This window comes from Xiphophorus maculatus, chromosome 1, assembly GCF_002775205.1.
Source record: "Xiphophorus maculatus strain JP 163 A chromosome 1, X_maculatus-5.0-male, whole genome shotgun sequence".
NCBI classification, from domain to species: Eukaryota; Metazoa; Chordata; class Actinopteri; order Cyprinodontiformes; family Poeciliidae; genus Xiphophorus; species Xiphophorus maculatus.
The window spans coordinates 5,525,508-5,543,986 of NC_036443.1; the positions used below are offsets into that span (position 1 = coordinate 5,525,508).

General features: G+C 38.9%; 1 protein-coding gene across 2 annotated transcripts in view; it reads left to right on the forward strand.

Moving 5' to 3' along the window:
- atp2b3 (ATPase plasma membrane Ca2+ transporting 3) overlaps positions 1 to 18,479 on the forward strand; it is a 62,182-nt gene that overhangs the window by 31,025 nt on the left and 12,678 nt on the right. For both annotated transcript variants that reach the window (XM_023335970.1, XM_023335977.1), the window contains exons 11-24: positions 269 to 401; positions 2,089 to 2,198; positions 2,815 to 2,949; positions 3,801 to 3,907; positions 4,093 to 4,168; positions 7,177 to 7,335; positions 7,454 to 7,633; positions 9,398 to 9,485; positions 9,570 to 9,676; positions 11,405 to 11,596; positions 12,646 to 12,859; positions 14,121 to 14,332; positions 15,263 to 15,370; positions 17,932 to 18,114. In XM_023335970.1, the coding sequence (XP_023191738.1) occupies positions 269 to 401; positions 2,089 to 2,198; positions 2,815 to 2,949; positions 3,801 to 3,907; positions 4,093 to 4,168; positions 7,177 to 7,335; positions 7,454 to 7,633; positions 9,398 to 9,485; positions 9,570 to 9,676; positions 11,405 to 11,596; positions 12,646 to 12,859; positions 14,121 to 14,332; positions 15,263 to 15,370; positions 17,932 to 18,114 (2,004 nt within the window). The remainder of the gene's footprint in view (positions 1 to 268; positions 402 to 2,088; positions 2,199 to 2,814; positions 2,950 to 3,800; positions 3,908 to 4,092; positions 4,169 to 7,176; positions 7,336 to 7,453; positions 7,634 to 9,397; positions 9,486 to 9,569; positions 9,677 to 11,404; positions 11,597 to 12,645; positions 12,860 to 14,120; positions 14,333 to 15,262; positions 15,371 to 17,931; positions 18,115 to 18,479) is intronic.

Genomic DNA, 18,479 nt, shown 5'->3' on the forward strand with positions numbered 1-18,479 from the left:
ATTGAAAATATCACTGTGCCTGTTAGTGTTCCAGTTAAAAACATTCAGGATAGTTTGTCAAAATATGTTTTAAAGCCATTGAATTAGTCCTTCTAGAAGTCTGTTTATGTTTAATGTAATAAAAAAAAAGAAAAACCTTCACCCTTCTCTTCATCTTCGTCCTGCCCAACATCACATTGCTCCGTGCACTCATGCACAAACCATCCATCATCATTTACTGCCTCCTCCTCATCCACTCCACTGTTTTCCCTTGATATCTCATAACCAGAAAATGATGAAGGACAACAACCTTGTACGGCATCTGGATGCATGTGAGACCATGGGGAATGCCACGGCCATCTGCTCCGACAAGACCGGCACGCTCACCACCAACCGGATGACTGTAGTGCAGACTTACATAGGTGAGGCAGAAGAAAGTGCATGTTAAAGATTAAAGCTGCATATGCTGGGTTAGACAGAAAATAACTCCTGTTGCATTTAAACAACTGTTATTTCCAAGCTTGTTTTTTTTTTCCGAAGGGTGAATATTTTTTCTACAAATCTGTGTCCTTTGAGCTAATTTCTTTTTTTTTTTTTTTTGCTACACAAATTGTTGTTCATACCTACTGGCAACTCTGGTAAAGATTCATGACCAGTCTTGAAATAACTGGGTTCTTTATCAATCAATCATGTTTATATCCTACAAGGCAGTTCAAAGTGCTTTAGATCATAAAAACATGAAAACATCATAAAAGTATTGAAAAAGTTGTGAAAACCAGCAACAGATATTACATTTTGTCAAATGACATCATTAAAATCATCAGTACACATAAAATATGCTTATTAAGGTTCAGTAACCATGAGTCAAAAGCAACTATAAGCAGGTGAGGTTTTGAGTCTTGATTTAATGGAACTGCTTCTCCATGTTTGGTTCTGGTTCTGGGGATACAGAGCAGGACGGAACCAGAAGACCTGAGGGGTCTGGAACGTTGATACAACAGCAGCAGATTTTTTATGCATTGTGGTGCTAAGCCGTTCAGTGAGTTATAGACCAACAGTATTTTAAAGTCTATTTTCTGAGTTTCACGGAGCCTTTGGAAGGACTTTAGAACTTCCACTGGTTTTAAGGTGAGCAGCAGCGTTCTGGATCAGCTGCAGCTGTCTGATTGATTTTTTTAGGCAGACCTGTGAAGACGCTGTTGAAGTAATCAATGTGACTAAAGATAAACGCACGGATGAGTTTGTCTAGATCTTGCTGGGATATTAGTCCTTTAATCCTTGAAATGATCTTCAGGTGATAGAAGGCTGACTTTGTAACCATCTTTATGTGACTCTGAAGGTTCAGGTCTGAGTGCATTAAAACAGACTTCCTGATGGCAGAGTTCCAGAGAGAGTAGGAGTTTTTAGGGACAGATAAGTTTTAAGGGACAGAAGCCCAATTTCAAGGCATTAAAGTATGAAGTTAAATTTCTTTTTAGTCATGTTTGATATCTGGCACTTTAAAGGGACCAGTTTTGTCAGGGCTTTGTGACAGAATGATGCATTGTTAAGCTGGAAGTAACCAAAAGAAGATGGGCACACTGTGACTGTAAGAAGGAAATGGTCAAGTATGGTTGATCATTTCCTTCCCAGCAAGTATGCTGGGATGTTCAACCTCTGAACTGTCATGTGGACACTGGTATCCCCTACTGTGTAGTCAGTGGCTATGAGTGGTTTCCATCTGACCATTCTCTTCACACAACTGCTGCTTATTGGATAGTTTATCTCTTTCTCTGACCTTACTTTCCAAACATATGAGATGGTGGTGCATAATGCTCTCTATAGACCAACAGTTTTGTGAAACAGTCAGACATTTATGTCTGGCACCAAAAACCATGCTAAATTCAAAGTCACCAAATTCCAATTTTTTACTCCATTTTAACACTTGTTTTGGACTCCAGCAAGTTTTTTTATCACCCTGATATGCCTCAATGTACAGAGTTGCTGCCTTGTCCCTAACTGACTGTATTTATGTTAACCAGCAATTGAAATCGTGTCATACAGAGTGACCCTGGAGTGTTTATGTAGAGGTTATCATTCAAGGTGATGAAAGTGTGACTATTGTTTCAGGTGATGCGCACCATCGTGTGATCCCAGACCCTGGACTGGTCAATCCTCGGACACTGGATCTGCTAGTCAATGCAATCGCCATCAACAGCGCCTACACCTCCAAGATCTTAGTGAGTAACCCTCAGACAAATACAAACATTTGTTCTTTAAAGCAGCATTTTTTAAAAGAAATAATAAGATTCTGGGAATAATGTTGTGTTCTTTAAAAGGGACTTATCTAAAATTCACATTTTGCATGTTTCTATATTTCCACTTGGGTTTCTACTGCTTCTGAAAACAGCCCAAATACTTACAAAACCCACCCAGACAGTTATTAGCAATAAGTTATGAGCCATTTCAAAAACCTATGGGAATCAGCAGGCACTGTCCCTCACCTCGCAACCCCAGCGCACGTTGCCTGTCACCTAGCAACCCAACACACATTTGGTCAGCTGGTTTTGCTCTGTATGCCCTGTACAATAACTGTTGGCTAAAGACAAGTGTTTTATTGTTGACATACCTGTAACCACTTGCTTCATTATGGTTGGTTGTGCAGGAGGCTCCACTTTTGCTTTTCAAAGTTTGTATAATTGTTTCATTTTGCAGCCATTTTCACATGCTTGTGACCTATCCTAACCTGTTCAAGGAAGCATAACAGCTCACCTTTAAATCATTTGTTGTTTCCTTTTCTGTCTCTTCCTCTCCAACTCTATCATGCTAATTTGTATCACCCCTGTTCTTTAACAGCCACCAGACGTGGAGGGGGGTCTAGCCAAGCAGGTGGGCAACAAAACAGAGTGCGGCCTGCTGGGACTTGTCTTAGACCTTCAGCGGGACTACACCCCTGTAAGAGAGCAGATCCCTGAGGAGAAACTCTACAAGGTAGAAAATCACAAACCAAACTCAGTTTTTAACATTTCCCCTTAGATAACAAGTGTGTAAGACACTCGGTAGATGGAAAAAACAATTGATTTTCTTCTAGATTTTTCTTTTTGCGCCCTCCTTTTTCATTTGGAGGACTTTTAAACACTTTTCAGTTTTAGAATGCACTATAAATTATGCTCCCCTTCATCAGAAGATCTTCAGTTTCCCCACACCATGCAGAAATATGTCTTGTTTTTGACTCAAACAACTAAAATGAAAATGCAAGAAAAACTTAAACTGAAACCTGTTGCATCTGAAGAAAAAAGTAGTTTCCATGTAGTTGTGAACAGGTTTAACCCCAAACTTGTCTCATTCTGGGATGTTTAAAGTAGTTTGTATTATGGCTCCATGAAAAAACTGTATTGCAGTATTTGGCCATCTAGTTGCTGTATGATAATACTGATTATCCAACGTTTTCCAGGTTCTTTTCTTTCATTTCCTTCTTCACAATCTCCCCACCACTGTTTGTTAGCTTTAGCAAACTAGCCACAAAAAAAAAACTACTACTGTGGTATCAACGGCAGGAAACCCTCATCCAACAGGCCTAAATACACTGCTCAAAAAAATAAAGGGAACACTTCAACAGGTGTTTAACACTTAAAGTGTTCCCTTTATTTTTTTGAGCAGTATATATTATTGATATGACAAATTTGCATGCCTGGTGTTTGAAATTTATCTTATTACGCCCAAGTGGTCTTTTGCAAATGTGACACGTAACTATTGACACATAAAATAATAATTATAATTTGATACTTTGTGCAGATTTAGTTGGTGTTCCTCTTTATCACTCATCTTTCTCTCTCTCTCAGGTGTACACATTCAACTCAGTGCGCAAATCTATGAGTACTGTGATCAAGCTGCCTGATGGTACCTTCCGCCTTTACAGCAAAGGAGCCTCTGAGATAATGCTGAAAAAGTGAGTGGCGCTTTCAATTCAAGTATTTCATTTTTATTACAGCTGTTTTAAAATTCAGTCTCACTGATATGCTTTCTCATTAATCAAAGATGTCCAAAGGCAGCGAATAAAAGCAGATTGCGTTCAAGCTTAGTGAAAAGTTTCAATGTGGCACCAAAGATGTCATTCTTCGTTTTCCTTCTCAGGTGTTCCTACATCCTGGATGCCAATGGAGAATCTCGCAGTTTTCGTCCACGCGACAGAGATGAGATGGTCAAACAGGTGGGGCCGATTCATGGGTGCATATTTGATGATTTAACTCTATAGTCAGAGACAATAGTTCTGGAGATAGAGACATTGATGAACAGTAAAAGTAAATCTCATGGTGGTAAACCCTAGCTGAACTTTGATTAAAAGTTGTTCAGTGGGGAAGCAGGTGAGAGGCTCTGCAGATCATATTAATAATTTCAAAGAAATGCTGTGACTCAGAGTTTCACATTGCTGCTATATTTTAACTAGATTTCATTCTTCTTTTTCAATTAAGTTCCTGGAAAGATGAACAGCTTGATCTTTTCAGCTTAAACTTAGCAACATAGCAAATACAAATTTGGTAGCACATTTATAGCTTGGGGAACCTAATGGGGAATAATAGCTTAACAGTAAAGATATAATAAGTTAGCTGAGATGAACTAGTCAGTTAAATTTGTCCATTAGAAGGTAAAAATAAAACTATTCAAACTATCTGGTCTTATTGGGGAAACAAGTCCCTGCTCTTAAACCTGATAGTTGGTTGTGCCACCTCTCCCTGCCAGAGTTTGCTTGACTTGAGTCTAATCAAAATCTTTTAGCATTTTAGAGATGACCTTGCTGGTGTTCAGATCATTAACCTGCTGCATTAACCATATGTTCCCTGTCTGAGTTTTCTGGTTGAGGTTCATGGTTCCATCAATGACAGTTTCACATCACAAAGTGACCCATTCAAGCTTAGAACAAATCAATGTGTGGATGTGCCATAACTTTCTTCAGCTAGAAAAAAAACTGAGATCATTATCTTTGGGCCTAAGAGGAATGATTTAGAGTCAGTACAGAGTTATTCAACTATTATAGCTAGAAACAGATCAGGCCTGAAATCTGGGTGTAGTGATGGACTCAATCCTGAACCTTCAGAGCCACATAAAGACGGTTCCAAAGTCGGCCTTCTGAAAAACATTTCCAGGATGAAAGAACTAATGTCCCAGCAAAATCCAGAGAAACGCATCCATGCATTTATCTTTAGTCACATTGATTACTGCAACAGCAGGTCTGCCTAAAAAAATCAGGCAGCTGCAGCTGATCCAGAATGCTGCTGCTCATGTTCTCACTAAAACCAGGTAGACAGAACACATAACACCGGTTTTAAAGTCCCTACACTGGCTCCCAGAAAATAGACTTTTAAACACTGTTGTTAGTTTATGAATCACTGAATAGCTTAGCATCAAAATACATTAAAGATCTGCAGTTGTTGTATCAACCTTCAACTCTGGTTCTGCTCTGCATCCCCAGAACCAGAACCAAACCTGGAGAAGCAGCTTTCATGCAGCTTTTATGCACCACAAATCAAATAAATAAAAACACTGACATTCTTTAAATCAAGGCTAAAAACCCATCTGTCTAGAGCTGCCTTTGATTAATGACAGCTGGAATAACATAAAAGTAGTCTTGTCTGTCGACCCATCAAATGCTGTGTTTGGGTTGTACCAGATGCAACACCATGGACTCCTTCCAAAATCGTTTTTCTCATCAGTCTACTAAATTGTTTTTCGAAAACGCTTGGGAATCACACCAACATGTTTCTTTTAGCAATCGTTAATGGTTGTTTTGCTCTTTTTTTCTCATCAGTGGATAGTCACCTTAAAACTCGGGTCCCATTTTTGCCAAGTCCCAATCTTATTGCTGAATTATAAACTAACTGAGGCCTACAGAGCTGTAGAAGTTGAGTTCTTGTGTGACCTTCAGAATGAATCAATGAATGAGTCACTGATTCGCTCTTGGAGTAATTTTGGTAGGTCAGCCACTTCTAGGAAGGTTTCCCAATGTTTTCACCATTTGTAGATAATGACTCTGTGCTTCACTGGATTCCCCAAGCCAAACGGTTTTGTAACCGTTTCTAGTTTGATTCAGTGACTTAGTTTCTAATCTGTGTCTGAATCGTTTAGAATCGTTCAGGTCAAATTGAACCTAAACGATTAATCATATAATTTATAATTTAAAAACTAAAGGTTTTATGTACTGTCTTATATTAATCTACATTGATCCAAAATATTTAAGTGCAACAAAAAATCAAAAACAGAAAACAATCTCCCAGGACTTTATTGTTAAACATGTGCATAAAGCTGCTTTTACGGATTTTGGATTTGTTCTTCTAGTCTGTATGCTGATTAGATTCAAGTTTTTTCATCATGTGAACAAATTCTTCCTCCTCTGCAGTGTAATTACTGTTTTATGAGGCACATATTATGATTTTGATCCCAAGCTTTGAAATTTTATGCTTGAAACATGAGTAAAGGTAGTTCTTATAAGACCAGCCAGTCATTAAAAATCATTCTAAATATAAAGACTGCTGATGAAGTTAAAATATCAAGATAAGCTCCCATGTTTTCATACACATTTACTGTGTAATTAGGATCTGTTAAGTAAGCTGCCATTGGAACAACATGAAGATAATGTTGTAAAGAGTGCACTGCTGCCGACTCCGTCTGATTACCTTGATCAAAACTATTGTCCACATTAACAGTTTATGCTTTCAATTTTACACTAAGTTATTCAATCCTCCACAAGCATGGCATTTAAACAAAAATGTGACATCAGCTTTGGCAGACTTACATTTTTACAAACTTGTGACATGTGAAAATAGCTCTGTCAGCTCTACTGTAATACAAACGTTAGCAAACAAACGCATGTATTTGTGAATTTTCTGAGAGTTTGCAGCCCAAGCGCGGCGTAATTGACTGACGGGCGGACAGATCTAAATTTGGCTCATGATGAACACAGCTTGTGCCGTGAGAAAAATAACTGCTCCTTCCGCGACTTGATTCCAGCTCAGTAGTTGAGTTTGCGTTGTGGCAGCTTCATGTCACCTCGTTTCTGTGTCACGCTGCGCCGTCTGCAGCAAGCCGGGGGTCTTTCCCTTCAGCTGCGTCACATCGGATCCATCACGAATACACCTCAGACCTCATTTCTGCTTTACATATCGGAATCCAAATGACTGGTGAAGTCAGCGTTGTGATGTGTTTTATTAATTGAACTGCTAGGTGATTGAACCAATGGCCTGTGAGGGGCTGAGGACCATCTGCATCGCCTACCGTGATCTGCCCCCAAATCCGGAGCCAGAATGGGACAACGAGGCGGAAATTGTGACAGAGCTGACCTGCATCACTGTGGTTGGAATAGAGGACCCTGTTCGGCCCGAGGTATGTGGCTTTGAAGGGGTGCTGAAGTTTGTCAGTACATTAAATCTTTTACACCGTCTATCTGAAGCATGATTGGCATTTTGTTTCTGTGTAAATAAATCCCTCTGACCTTTTCGAGGTGCCGGAAGCCATCCGGAAGTGTCAGCGCGCGGGCATCACAGTGCGGATGGTAACTGGTGACAACATTAATACAGCGAGGGCCATCGCTGCCAAGTGCGGCATCATACACCCTGGAGATGATTTCATCTGTCTGGAGGGGAAAGAGTTTAACCGGCGAATCCGGAACGAGAAGGGGGAGGCAAGTTTGGGTCTCCGTCAAGTTAAAAGGAACTTCAATGTTCCAACCGGGATGCATTTCATTCTGTTTGTACAATACAAACGTTTTAAAAACAATCCTAGTTTCCTCATGATCTGCTCAGATCAAGCTGGTCCTTTCTGATGTTTCAAAGCTCATTTTTTAGCTCTTGTAGATGCAGGATGAAGCTCCTCTCAGGTCCTGTTTCAGGACTTAACTAGATTTTGTTTCCTTTTACTTAAAGTAATGACAGATAGATTGTATTAAAATTAATACCAAACCACCAGGGAACTACAGATGAAAATTATCTCTTGTAGCTAAATCTGGCATATTTACAAGATTGTTCTAATGGATTCATGTTGATTAATATACACTGTCCCTTATGAAATAAATTCAAATTCAATATCTGATAGACATAAATTGCCAGTATATAGTTTTTATGACTTCTTATAATAATCAAATTTTGCAATGTAAAAAACAGCAGCCGAAGAAAAACAATTTGTTGATTGATTGACTATTGATTGAAATCATTTTGAAATCATTTAAGAAAGTCCGACTGATATGAAGCTTAATTTAAAAACAACTAGAAGTGTCTCTTCATTGTAATTTGCAGATTTAGTTCTCAGACGCCATTTCGCCAGTGAGAATTTTTGCATTTAGTTCTGGCCTCTTGTTGCTGAATTTAGCTGATTTTGATGCTCTAGTTTTAAAAAATATGGCATAAGAAGATACCAGAACAACATTCAAAAGCTTTTTCTAGCCTTCCTCCTCTGAGGAGTCTTTAGTCATTCATATCAGAAGCCATGATGAAGGGAGAGGGTTTTTTGTAAAATAGGACTCAAAGATTATTTTAAAACATCCACAGATTGATTGGGAATTGATAACATAAAACATAAACCAAACCAGCATTCATGTATCAGCTGAAAGTCTGACTGAATAAACTCCAAACATTTCCCATTGAGGACAACATGTTTAAACAACTTCTGACAAATCAGTGCTTCGTCTTTAAAACTTAAAAAAATAACCTTGACAATTTATAACTTAAAGTTTTTTTTTCTATTTGTAACAAGATACACACAAAAGAGTGTTCTTGATATCTCTTACAGAATCTCTTCAGTAAGAGATTCTGATGACCAGTCAGCCGCCAGAAAAAGAAAATGGTTCGGTATCGTAGATATTAGCCATTTTTTGTCCATATATAGGTGCTCTGGAAAAGTGATTCTTTTAAAAATATTATTGTGTATAAAGGCACTTAAATTTACAGCTTTTCATTTCTTTTTCTATTGAAAAATTTATGAAAGGTGGCAACACAAAGACAGACTGATTACTCTAAGAAACGGAAATGGAAATAGAGTGAAATATTCACCATGATAAGGTTTCTATTGCAGCTTTCTCCTGAAGTGGCTGAATCCACTGAGGTCAGAGCACAGAATAAAAAAAAACAACATTCATTCAGAATACTTTCATCCAGCCCATTTAGCTGTATAATTTGAATTTAGCAGAATGCTTAATGAGATAGCAAGCTGATTAGTGCTGTGGCTTTGCTTTTCTAAGGAGTGTGAATTTAAATATACTCCCTAAAACGTAGGTGTAAATCCTAATTATGCCAGCAGTCTGCGGCTGATTGAATGGGAGCGCAGAGCACAGTGTCTCTCTGATCCTGGTTCCTCCATAGAGCCCAGGATTAACAGTGACATCTAGCGAAGCACTGCTGAGTTGGTTCTTCTGTGTTAATCTTCATCACACGCGCTTCCTTCTCGTCTACAGATTGAACAGGAACGTATAGATAAAATCTGGCCCAAGCTGCGCGTGCTGGCTCGGTCCTCGCCGACAGACAAGCACACACTGGTTAAAGGTGAGGCTCCAGGGTTTGATCACTGAAGCACGAGTGTGTTTAGACATCACAGGAACATTTTGAGCCTGTTTCGCCCTCCTCTAGGCATCATTGACAGCAGCATCGTGGAACAGAGACAGGTTGTCGCGGTAACAGGAGACGGGACTAATGACGGACCAGCTTTGAAGAAGGCTGATGTGGGCTTTGCCATGGTAAGCTGATCCATAATTATTCACCTATAATGTTTATGAGCTGCTAAAGGCCCACTATGCCTCCATTTGTGTCGGTGTATTTACAGCTCAAGCTTTAAGTGGCTCTTTATGTGCTGCGCCAGGCTGATGTGGATTTGGCATTTTGTGGACAGAAAAAATGGCTCGTTTTCCTGCAAATGTGCATAGAATTATCACAGCAGAATGGCAGTCGTCCTTATGTTCCTTTTTTTAAGTTACTAAACTCAAATTATGTGGTTAATTTGTTTCAAACTCAGAAAATTAGGTTATTCGTTTACAAAAATGTGAAGGAAGACATTACTTCTGCCTTTTTTTATATATATTAACTTTGCATTTTTTAAATGTAGAAATGCATATATATTCTATGTAAATTACATAAAATATTGTTTATTTTATACTGTTTTTTCATCTAAAATCTGGAGATGCAACAATTACAATTTTGCAGCTGATTTTCCACACTCCAGGTTTTGTAAAACTTTACCATGCTGTTTATTATGTAACACTTTTAGAAAAGGACACATGGTTGGCCAAAGTACTGCAAAATAGTACGTTTCCACAAACACAATTAAAATTGTAATAACTCTAACATAGCACAATCAAATCTGAATAAACAGTACAATCAATACCAGATTGACATTATGTTAAAAGCTAAATAATGAAAAGTAAGTTTTCAAGCGAGATTTTAAATCCTCAACTGAGGGAGCTTGTCTTATGTGTGGAGAAAAACCTCGGTTGTGGTTTTTCTCGACCACAACCGAGAAAAACTGATCACAAATCATGCTGCTGGATTGGAAGTGACCTCGCTAATTTCTGTTAATAAGAAGAGTAGCAATAATCCAACTGGAAGGTTTTGAAAGGATGGATTACGAATGAAAGAGGATGATTTTACAACAACATTGATGTTGTTATCAAACCTACACGCATCTATCTTAAAAACCTAAGTTGGCAGCAACAATCTTTAAATGAGGAATCAAAATAGAGAGATCAGCTCAGGGTGGAAGATTTTGGGACTGAATAAAATAAAATGTTCATTAAAGTAAAAAACAATTTAGGGCCTTCCATGATTTGGTGTCAGCAAAACAATCAAGATGAATCACAATACTTGGTAAAATGTTGCCTATCAAGGAGAAAAAAAGACTTCTTTCTCCTTGATAGTCACTTCTAAAACATCCGGCGTCCAGATCCAGATCTCTGAGTGCTGCTACACTCAGAGCAGCACTGTGAAATCAGACCTGAGCTTTTTATGGGTAAAAGTTTTAGAGATTAGAGGGTTGAATCTCTCCGTCCTCTACACATATTGTAAACCAGCTGATTGTTGTCTGAGGAAGATCTCCACATTGACTGAAGTGACCCTTGACTCATGTCACATCCCTCTGTCAGCCAATGGATTTCTGAAATGACTTGTTGGTTAAATTTGGTAGGTGGTTTAGAGGCATTGGCACTAAAAGAGGCAACTGCCTTTAAGGTTGTGTTGTTCTCTGTTACATGTTTTTATTTTACACAAGAGGCCGAAACACACAAAAGGTCGTGGGTCCTCCCGGCCCGGCCGGTTCTACAGTCAATGCTCTTACTCACGCCAAGTGGCAGCGCTCAGAGGCAGAGCGACACGATATCGAGACAGTGGCATTCCACAGTAATTTGGATGCTTGAACGCTCGCATGAATCATGTCATGAGTCGTGTTCCTCTCACTCCGTCTCAATCTCTGCCAGGGTATCGCCGGGACAGACGTGGCTAAAGAGGCGTCCGACATCATCTTGACTGATGACAACTTCAGCAGCATTGTCAAGGCCGTGATGTGGGGACGAAATGTCTACGATAGCATCTCCAAGTTCCTGCAGTTCCAGCTCACGGTCAACGTAGTGGCTGTCATCGTGGCCTTCACCGGGGCATGCATCACTCAGGTGGACACATTTCTTAACACTTAAACATGCTGACAAATTTCCACACACCCACGCCTACACCCACACACACACACACACACACACATACCCCTATACATAATGTGGACACATAAATGTCACTTCTGGAAGATTCACTCACCTTATATATGGGATGACAAAGCAAAGCAGGAAATGCTTTTATTGCATTTTTAAACTACCCTTTGTAAGCAGAGATGTCCTGACACTTGCAGCGAATCACATTCATTCATATGAAAGGAAAGTCAAACTGCACACATGGATGTATTTGTTAAAAATACATAGAATTTTCTTCATATAACTATGACTGAAATAAAGTTATATGACAGGTTTATCCCAAATAAACCAGTGAAAACACCTGAATATGTGACAGAAGCAATATAACAGAGCAACCTGCATGTGATAATGTGGGACACAAGGCAAAGCATGAAGAGATTTTAATCAAGACTTTTGGAGTAAATGTCTCAGACTTTACAAGTTGTGTGTTTAATTAATTGTCATCAGGTCCAGGTTTGTCTAGTCCATCAATTTACATTTCTACGCTTGTCTAATTTGGAGTTGGTTTTAATGCCAAAAGTTTGAAAATTCTTCCTGTGTACTTTCACAAATATTAAAAAAAATGTTTCACACTAATTTGAAATTGTGTTTGAAGGAATTGCTGCTCAGTGCAGAATAATCTGGCTGAGGTTTGATCAGTCTAAGTAGATTTTGAGGGAGTGATTTTTGAAAGCATTTCCAGGAAGGACATGGGGAGATTCTCAGTGCTCTGTCACCATCCCTTTTTCCATGAAGTTTCCAAAACAAAGACAAAGGCCCAATATTTTAAAAAATTTATAGTATGAATACTCCAGTTAATGACTGATTCCTAAATTACTTTATGGTTATTTCAATAATCAATAAATCCCAATTAATTTGATTAATCATTTCAGCCCTGCATTAAACGTACGTAGTTTGCCTGTAAACAATGAGCCTAACAGCCACAGATCTCTGTGTCATCTCAGCAAGGTTTATGAAACAGGAAAATGTCTCTGCAGGATTCTCCTCTGAAGGCGGTGCAGATGCTTTGGGTGAATTTGATCATGGACACGTTTGCCTCGCTGGCTTTGGCCACCGAGCCCCCGACTGAAGCCCTGTTGCTACGAAAACCCTACGGTCGAAACAACCCGCTCATCTCTCTCACCATGATGAAGAACATCCTCGGCCATGGAGTGTACCAACTGGTCATCATCTTTACTCTGCTGTTTATCGGTACAAATTCAATCAAATGCATTTTTACCAAATTCCTAAGCCATTCTATCTATCTATTTATCTATCTATTTATCTATCTATCCTGGAAGGACTGAAAGTGACAGTAACTGGCCAAATGGGAGAAACAATTTCCCCGCTCAAGCTAAAGTTGGTCCACGAAAACACGTAACATGGACGTTGTTTGTGCAACTGAAAACGTCAGATTACTTTTGTCAAAGAAAGCAACAGAACATAATTCTGCCCTAGTAGAGACACACACACAAATAGCCAGCCAGCCTAGCAGTTGTCTGACTCACCGGATGTCTGCTGTTGATAATTGGCCTGGTCATACTTGTTTGAGAATGCTCAAACGAACAGCTACAGGCAACATTGCTGTTTTTATTCGACTTCTCTTCAAGTGAGCATAAAGGTCTTATTCTGGACGTGTAACTACAGGGACGATAGATGTCCAAGGACAACAAGAAAATAGAAATAAAGAGTTATGTCCTTTACTAGTGCAGCAAAGTCTCTGGGGTTTTTTTTTTCAGAGGAGTCAGAATTTCAAAGTGGCCTCTAGAATAGTTATCCAGGCTTTCTAAAGCCTTCTGAGAATTAAGCTGCTTTTAGAAAACATTGTATTCCAGGTTAGTATTTTTTACAACTCTATGTTAGCCTTTAGCTGAATGCATTTCTCTGCATTGTGTGTGAAAAATGTTTTTACAGCAGATGATCAAATAAATCATGTTTTTAAGAGTCAGAAGAAAACTGGACGCAGAAGCTAATTAATATCATGTGTTCAGTTGATCATCAACTGGATAGCATATTTTCAACTAAAATATAAAAATCTTATTAAAATTGTATTTCTGTGTTTTGACATAATTAATTCTGGGAGGCTGTTGGTAAAAAGAAGTGCCTATAGATCCAGTTTAAAACTGAACTGATTTGCTTAGTTGCCAATACTAGTTCATTTGCTCAGTTTAAGATTCATTTCAGTTTATTTATTTAGCACTAATTCACAACATGTCATCTGAAGGCATCAAAAAAAATCCCTTCAGTCCAATTATACATACAATCCAAATGATAGATATCAAACAGTGCATTAAGTTCAGTTCATTGTTTAAATCAGTGTGAGACGTTTTCTGTCTAAGGACAATTTATGTGCAAAATGAAGTATTTAACTGACAGTGGTCAAGTTTTGAGCTGCAAACCACGTCTAAATGTGGCAAAATACAGACAATCGCAGCATAATGTTTCCTCTCATTTCCTCTCTTTCACCCACCAGGCGAGCGCATGTTTAACATCGACAGCGGTCGCAACGCGCCGCTCCACTCCCCGCCCTCCGAGCACTACACCATCATCTTCAACACCTTCGTCCTCATGCAGCTTTTCAACGAGATCAACGCTCGCAAGATCCACGGAGAGAGAAATGTCTTTGACGGCATATTTGGCAATCCCATCTTCTGCTCCATTGTTTTGGGGACCTTTGCAGTGCAGGTCATATTAACCCTTTGACACACATTCAATGGTCAGAAAAAAAAAAGATATTGCAATGTTCTGTTTGTTGTATGGTGTTTTGCTTTTATGTGATATTCAATTCAATTTTAATGCAGTTTATTTATATGACCCCAATTCACAGCACTTACTGTCTCAAGCCAATGTACCCCTTTCTTTTTCACTTCCTGAGTCTTGTCTCACTTCCTTCTGTATCTTTATTCTACTCCCCTTCCTTTCTTTCTTTTTTCTTTCATCCTTTCTTTCTTTCTCTCAACTTTCTTTCTTGTGTTGTACGTCCAAATTATTTCTTCCTTTCCATCCTTATATCACACCTCCCTTAATTCGTTTCTTGTGAGCCTTCTTCTTTCCTTCCTCGTGTTTTTTTTTTCCTTTGCTACCTTTCTATCACTCTTTCCTCATTACTTCTTTGCATCCTTCCTCTTCCTGGTTTTGGCTATATTTTAAGAAATATTTGTAGAAATATCTGCCAGGTAGTCAGTGCTACTGTCATGCTTTAAAAGGAACCTCAAGGACTGAAAACACTGGAAATTTGAGTTTGAAGAAAAATACAGAATTTTTAAATAACAAATGTTGGCTGCAGTACAAAAATTATTGTAACAATATTATAAATATTATTTTAGCTTCAGTTGGAATAATTACTCCTTTTCTGCAATAAATAAAACGGAGGAAAATATCTAAACTTTTCTTCACTTTATAGTATTACATGCAGCTCAGAGAACAACATTTTGTCTGTCTGTAGTGACACGCTTGACAAATACTGTCAGAAATCGACAGCGACTAAAACAAGCAAACCAGTTTACGCATTTTGTGTTTCATAATTATTATAGTAACGGCTGCTGTGTGCAGCTCTGCTGTGTGTTTCCATGTGTCAACGTGATGACATTCTCCTTCCTTGTGCTTCTGCTGCAGATTGTGATCGTGCAGTGGGGAGGGAAGCCCTTCAGCTGCGCCCCTCTCAATGTAGAGCAGTGGCTCTGGTGTCTGTTTGTGGGTGTTGGAGAGCTGCTGTGGGGGCAGGTAGGAAGCTTCCCAGCCTGCTGTGTCTTATCAGTCAGTAGTGGTCAGCCTGGTTTTCCCTCAGAGGAGATAAACTAATCTTATAGTCTTCTCGCAGGCAGCCAGACGGATTCAGTCCCAGTGTAATGGCAACTGTGTTAGAAAATTTTGTCCAGTTGGTCAACTTGTCTTTTCCTAAGCTCTTTTATAATTTCTCACACATCTTTAAAAAAAATCTAATATAAGAAGAAGACATATGTGCTGCAATAAGACTTACACTAAGCTGTAATGTGAGTCCCTAGTGTTAAAAAAAACTGAAACTAGTACAAAATTATTTTTAAAAATATTTCCAATCAATTACATATACATTCAAATTAGTCCTAGTTATCAAATAGTTCATTAAGTTTAGTTTATTATTAGTTTCAAAAGTTCAAACTTTTTAAACTACTGAAATCCACCAGAGAATCTAGTGGAGAGGAAATACTCCCCTTTGACAAGAAGAAACCTCCTGCAGAACCAGAACCTGGCTTCTTTAAAACCTCAACTCTGACTTTATCTACATCAAATTGTTTTCCCAGTATGTCAAGTGTTGCTGGAGTCTTTTCCTCTCCAGTTATAGTGTCATAGCATTCTGTGTCAAGAGCCATCACAGTATATCCATCTGACCTGCTTATTATATTGACACTCTGAGTTAAGGGGAACTTTGACATGGTCGGTTCAAGTTTACTGTCTCAGGTTGGTTCAGTTGTTTCTTCTGCCTTCATGTTGAAACTTCTTATGAAATCCCTTACAGTTGTGTTCTGAAATGTTCCTTTTAGTTTGCATAGCCTGCATGTGGTGTGGCTTTTGTCCAAGTCATTTTCTCCTTCATGCAGAGGAAACAGGATCCTGCATATATGAACTGTCTGGCTACTGAGTTCCGCCATCTGCATTACTCAAAATTAGGTCATAAATTAACATTAAGATAATTGAGTTTGTTAATTGGGTCAGAATCTGCCATTTCCGCATCTCGGATCATCAAAATAGATTTCATACTTCCCGCCCCTGGCAACACAGTTCTGTGCACTGTTGAGTGTTTGGATGGTTCTGATGAAATGTCGGCAGAACAGCAAATATAAACAGAGGTTACCTGCCTTGTGTGGCTGTGGGAATTTCGCAGCAGAAGGATACGGAAACACTGTTTCCTAGGGGCTTGCAGAAAAGGTCTTCTTCTCAGGTGTTGAAGGAACAGATACAATGAAATAAATGAAGGATTTTCCCCAAAAGACTCTTGACTGGGACCAGGTGGATAGCACGTCACGCCACAAGCAGGAATGTGTTTTCTGACTGTCACACTAACCACATTTCAGCAAGGAGGAAATGTTTTTCACCCAAGGCCCCAGAGATGCCTCCAAAGTCCTTCAACCACAAAAAGGGCACTTAAAAATACAGTACAGACCAAAAGTTTGGACACACCTTCTAATTCAATGGGTTTTCTTTATTTTCATGACTATTTATAAGGCAAGAAATCCCACTTATTAACCTGACAGGGCAACACCTATGAAGTGAAAACCATTTCAGGTGACGACCTCTTGAAGCTCATCAAGAAAATGCAGAGTGTGTGCAAAGCAGTAATCACAGCAACAGGTTGCTACTTTGAAGAAACTAGAATATAAGGGCTATTTTCAGTTGTTTTACACTTTTTTGTTTAGTGCATATTTCCACATGTGTTATTCATAGTTTTGATGCCTTCAGTGTGAATCTACAATGTCAATAGTCATGAAAATAAAGGAAACTCATTGAATTAAAAGGTGTGTCCAAACTTTTGGTCTGTACTGTACATTTAAACTATCATAAGCATAAAAATTCAAAAATCATTGCAGAAATACATTCACATTCAGGCATTAACATTGCAGTCATTATTCATAAACTGTATTTTGTAGGTATTTAAAACAGTGACACAAACTGTCTTTTCTGTAGATCTCTCAAATTTGGAGATGTGAAGCACTTTAGTCAGTGTCAGCTATTAGAAAAAATATAGTAAGATAAACGAAGTTTTGACTATTTTCCCGCACATTGATATTTTCAATCTTCTCTTTCATAAACTTCACCGTTTGAACCCAGGTACAGTAGACCTCTGGTATCTGTGATTAGATACCAGAACTGCCCTCGATTAACTGAAACCTGCTGACACTTGAGACCGCCACTAAAAATACTTCTAACTATTTTATTGGTTCAAACATCAAATATACCTTAATATGCATTCATACATGCAACGGAAACTGTTTTAGCCAAGAAGCTAACATTCACGGTCTTTCTTATTTTCACTCCAGGCTACTCTGCAAGCACTATATATTTTTACTTCCCAATCTGTATTTGTTTTTGATTATTTTTGACAGGAGTAGATCCAAGAATTGGCAAATTTTTCACATTTAATTTGGAGTTGTGCTCCACACAGAAATTCGCAAATACTGAACCTTGAATACTTACAGTATGTTGAAATTGGCAGGACCATAATTTGGCTTTATCTAAAACTGCTTTGTTTCTCCTTGATAATCACCGAACTAATTGTGTTAATTAATACCAACAAATGTGTTTCCCAGGTGATTGCCACCGTGCCAACAGAGCGGCTGCCATGTCTGAAAGAGGCTGGGCTCGGCCTGGAGCCTGGGGAGGAGGAAGGGGAGGAGCTAGCGGAGGATGAGGAGGAGATTGACTGCGCTGAGCGAGAGCTGCGTCGCGGACAGATCCTGTGGTTCAGAGGCCTCAATCGTATCCAGACTCAGGTACCACATGACCGGACCCCCCAGTTCAAACCGTAACCATTACTTTGTCACAGGAGCACACACAGACACCCAGACATTTCAACCTGAACCTTCACTCGGCCATGACACGTGTGCAGTTTGTTTGAGGAGATTTACTGAAAAAGGAAGTCCGCGCCAAAGCAATTTATTGTGCATGATGTTTGCACCACTTTCATCAAGTTGTTAAAAAATGAATGCAACTCATTCAGCATTGTTTGTGTAATGTAGCACAAACCCAAACAAACTGCCACTATCATGGCCTTCTCATGCTAACGGAGCAGACTTTTGTAAAGAGTTAAAGAACTCCTTAGAACTTCTCTTTATTTTTGAGCAATTTTAGAAAATGT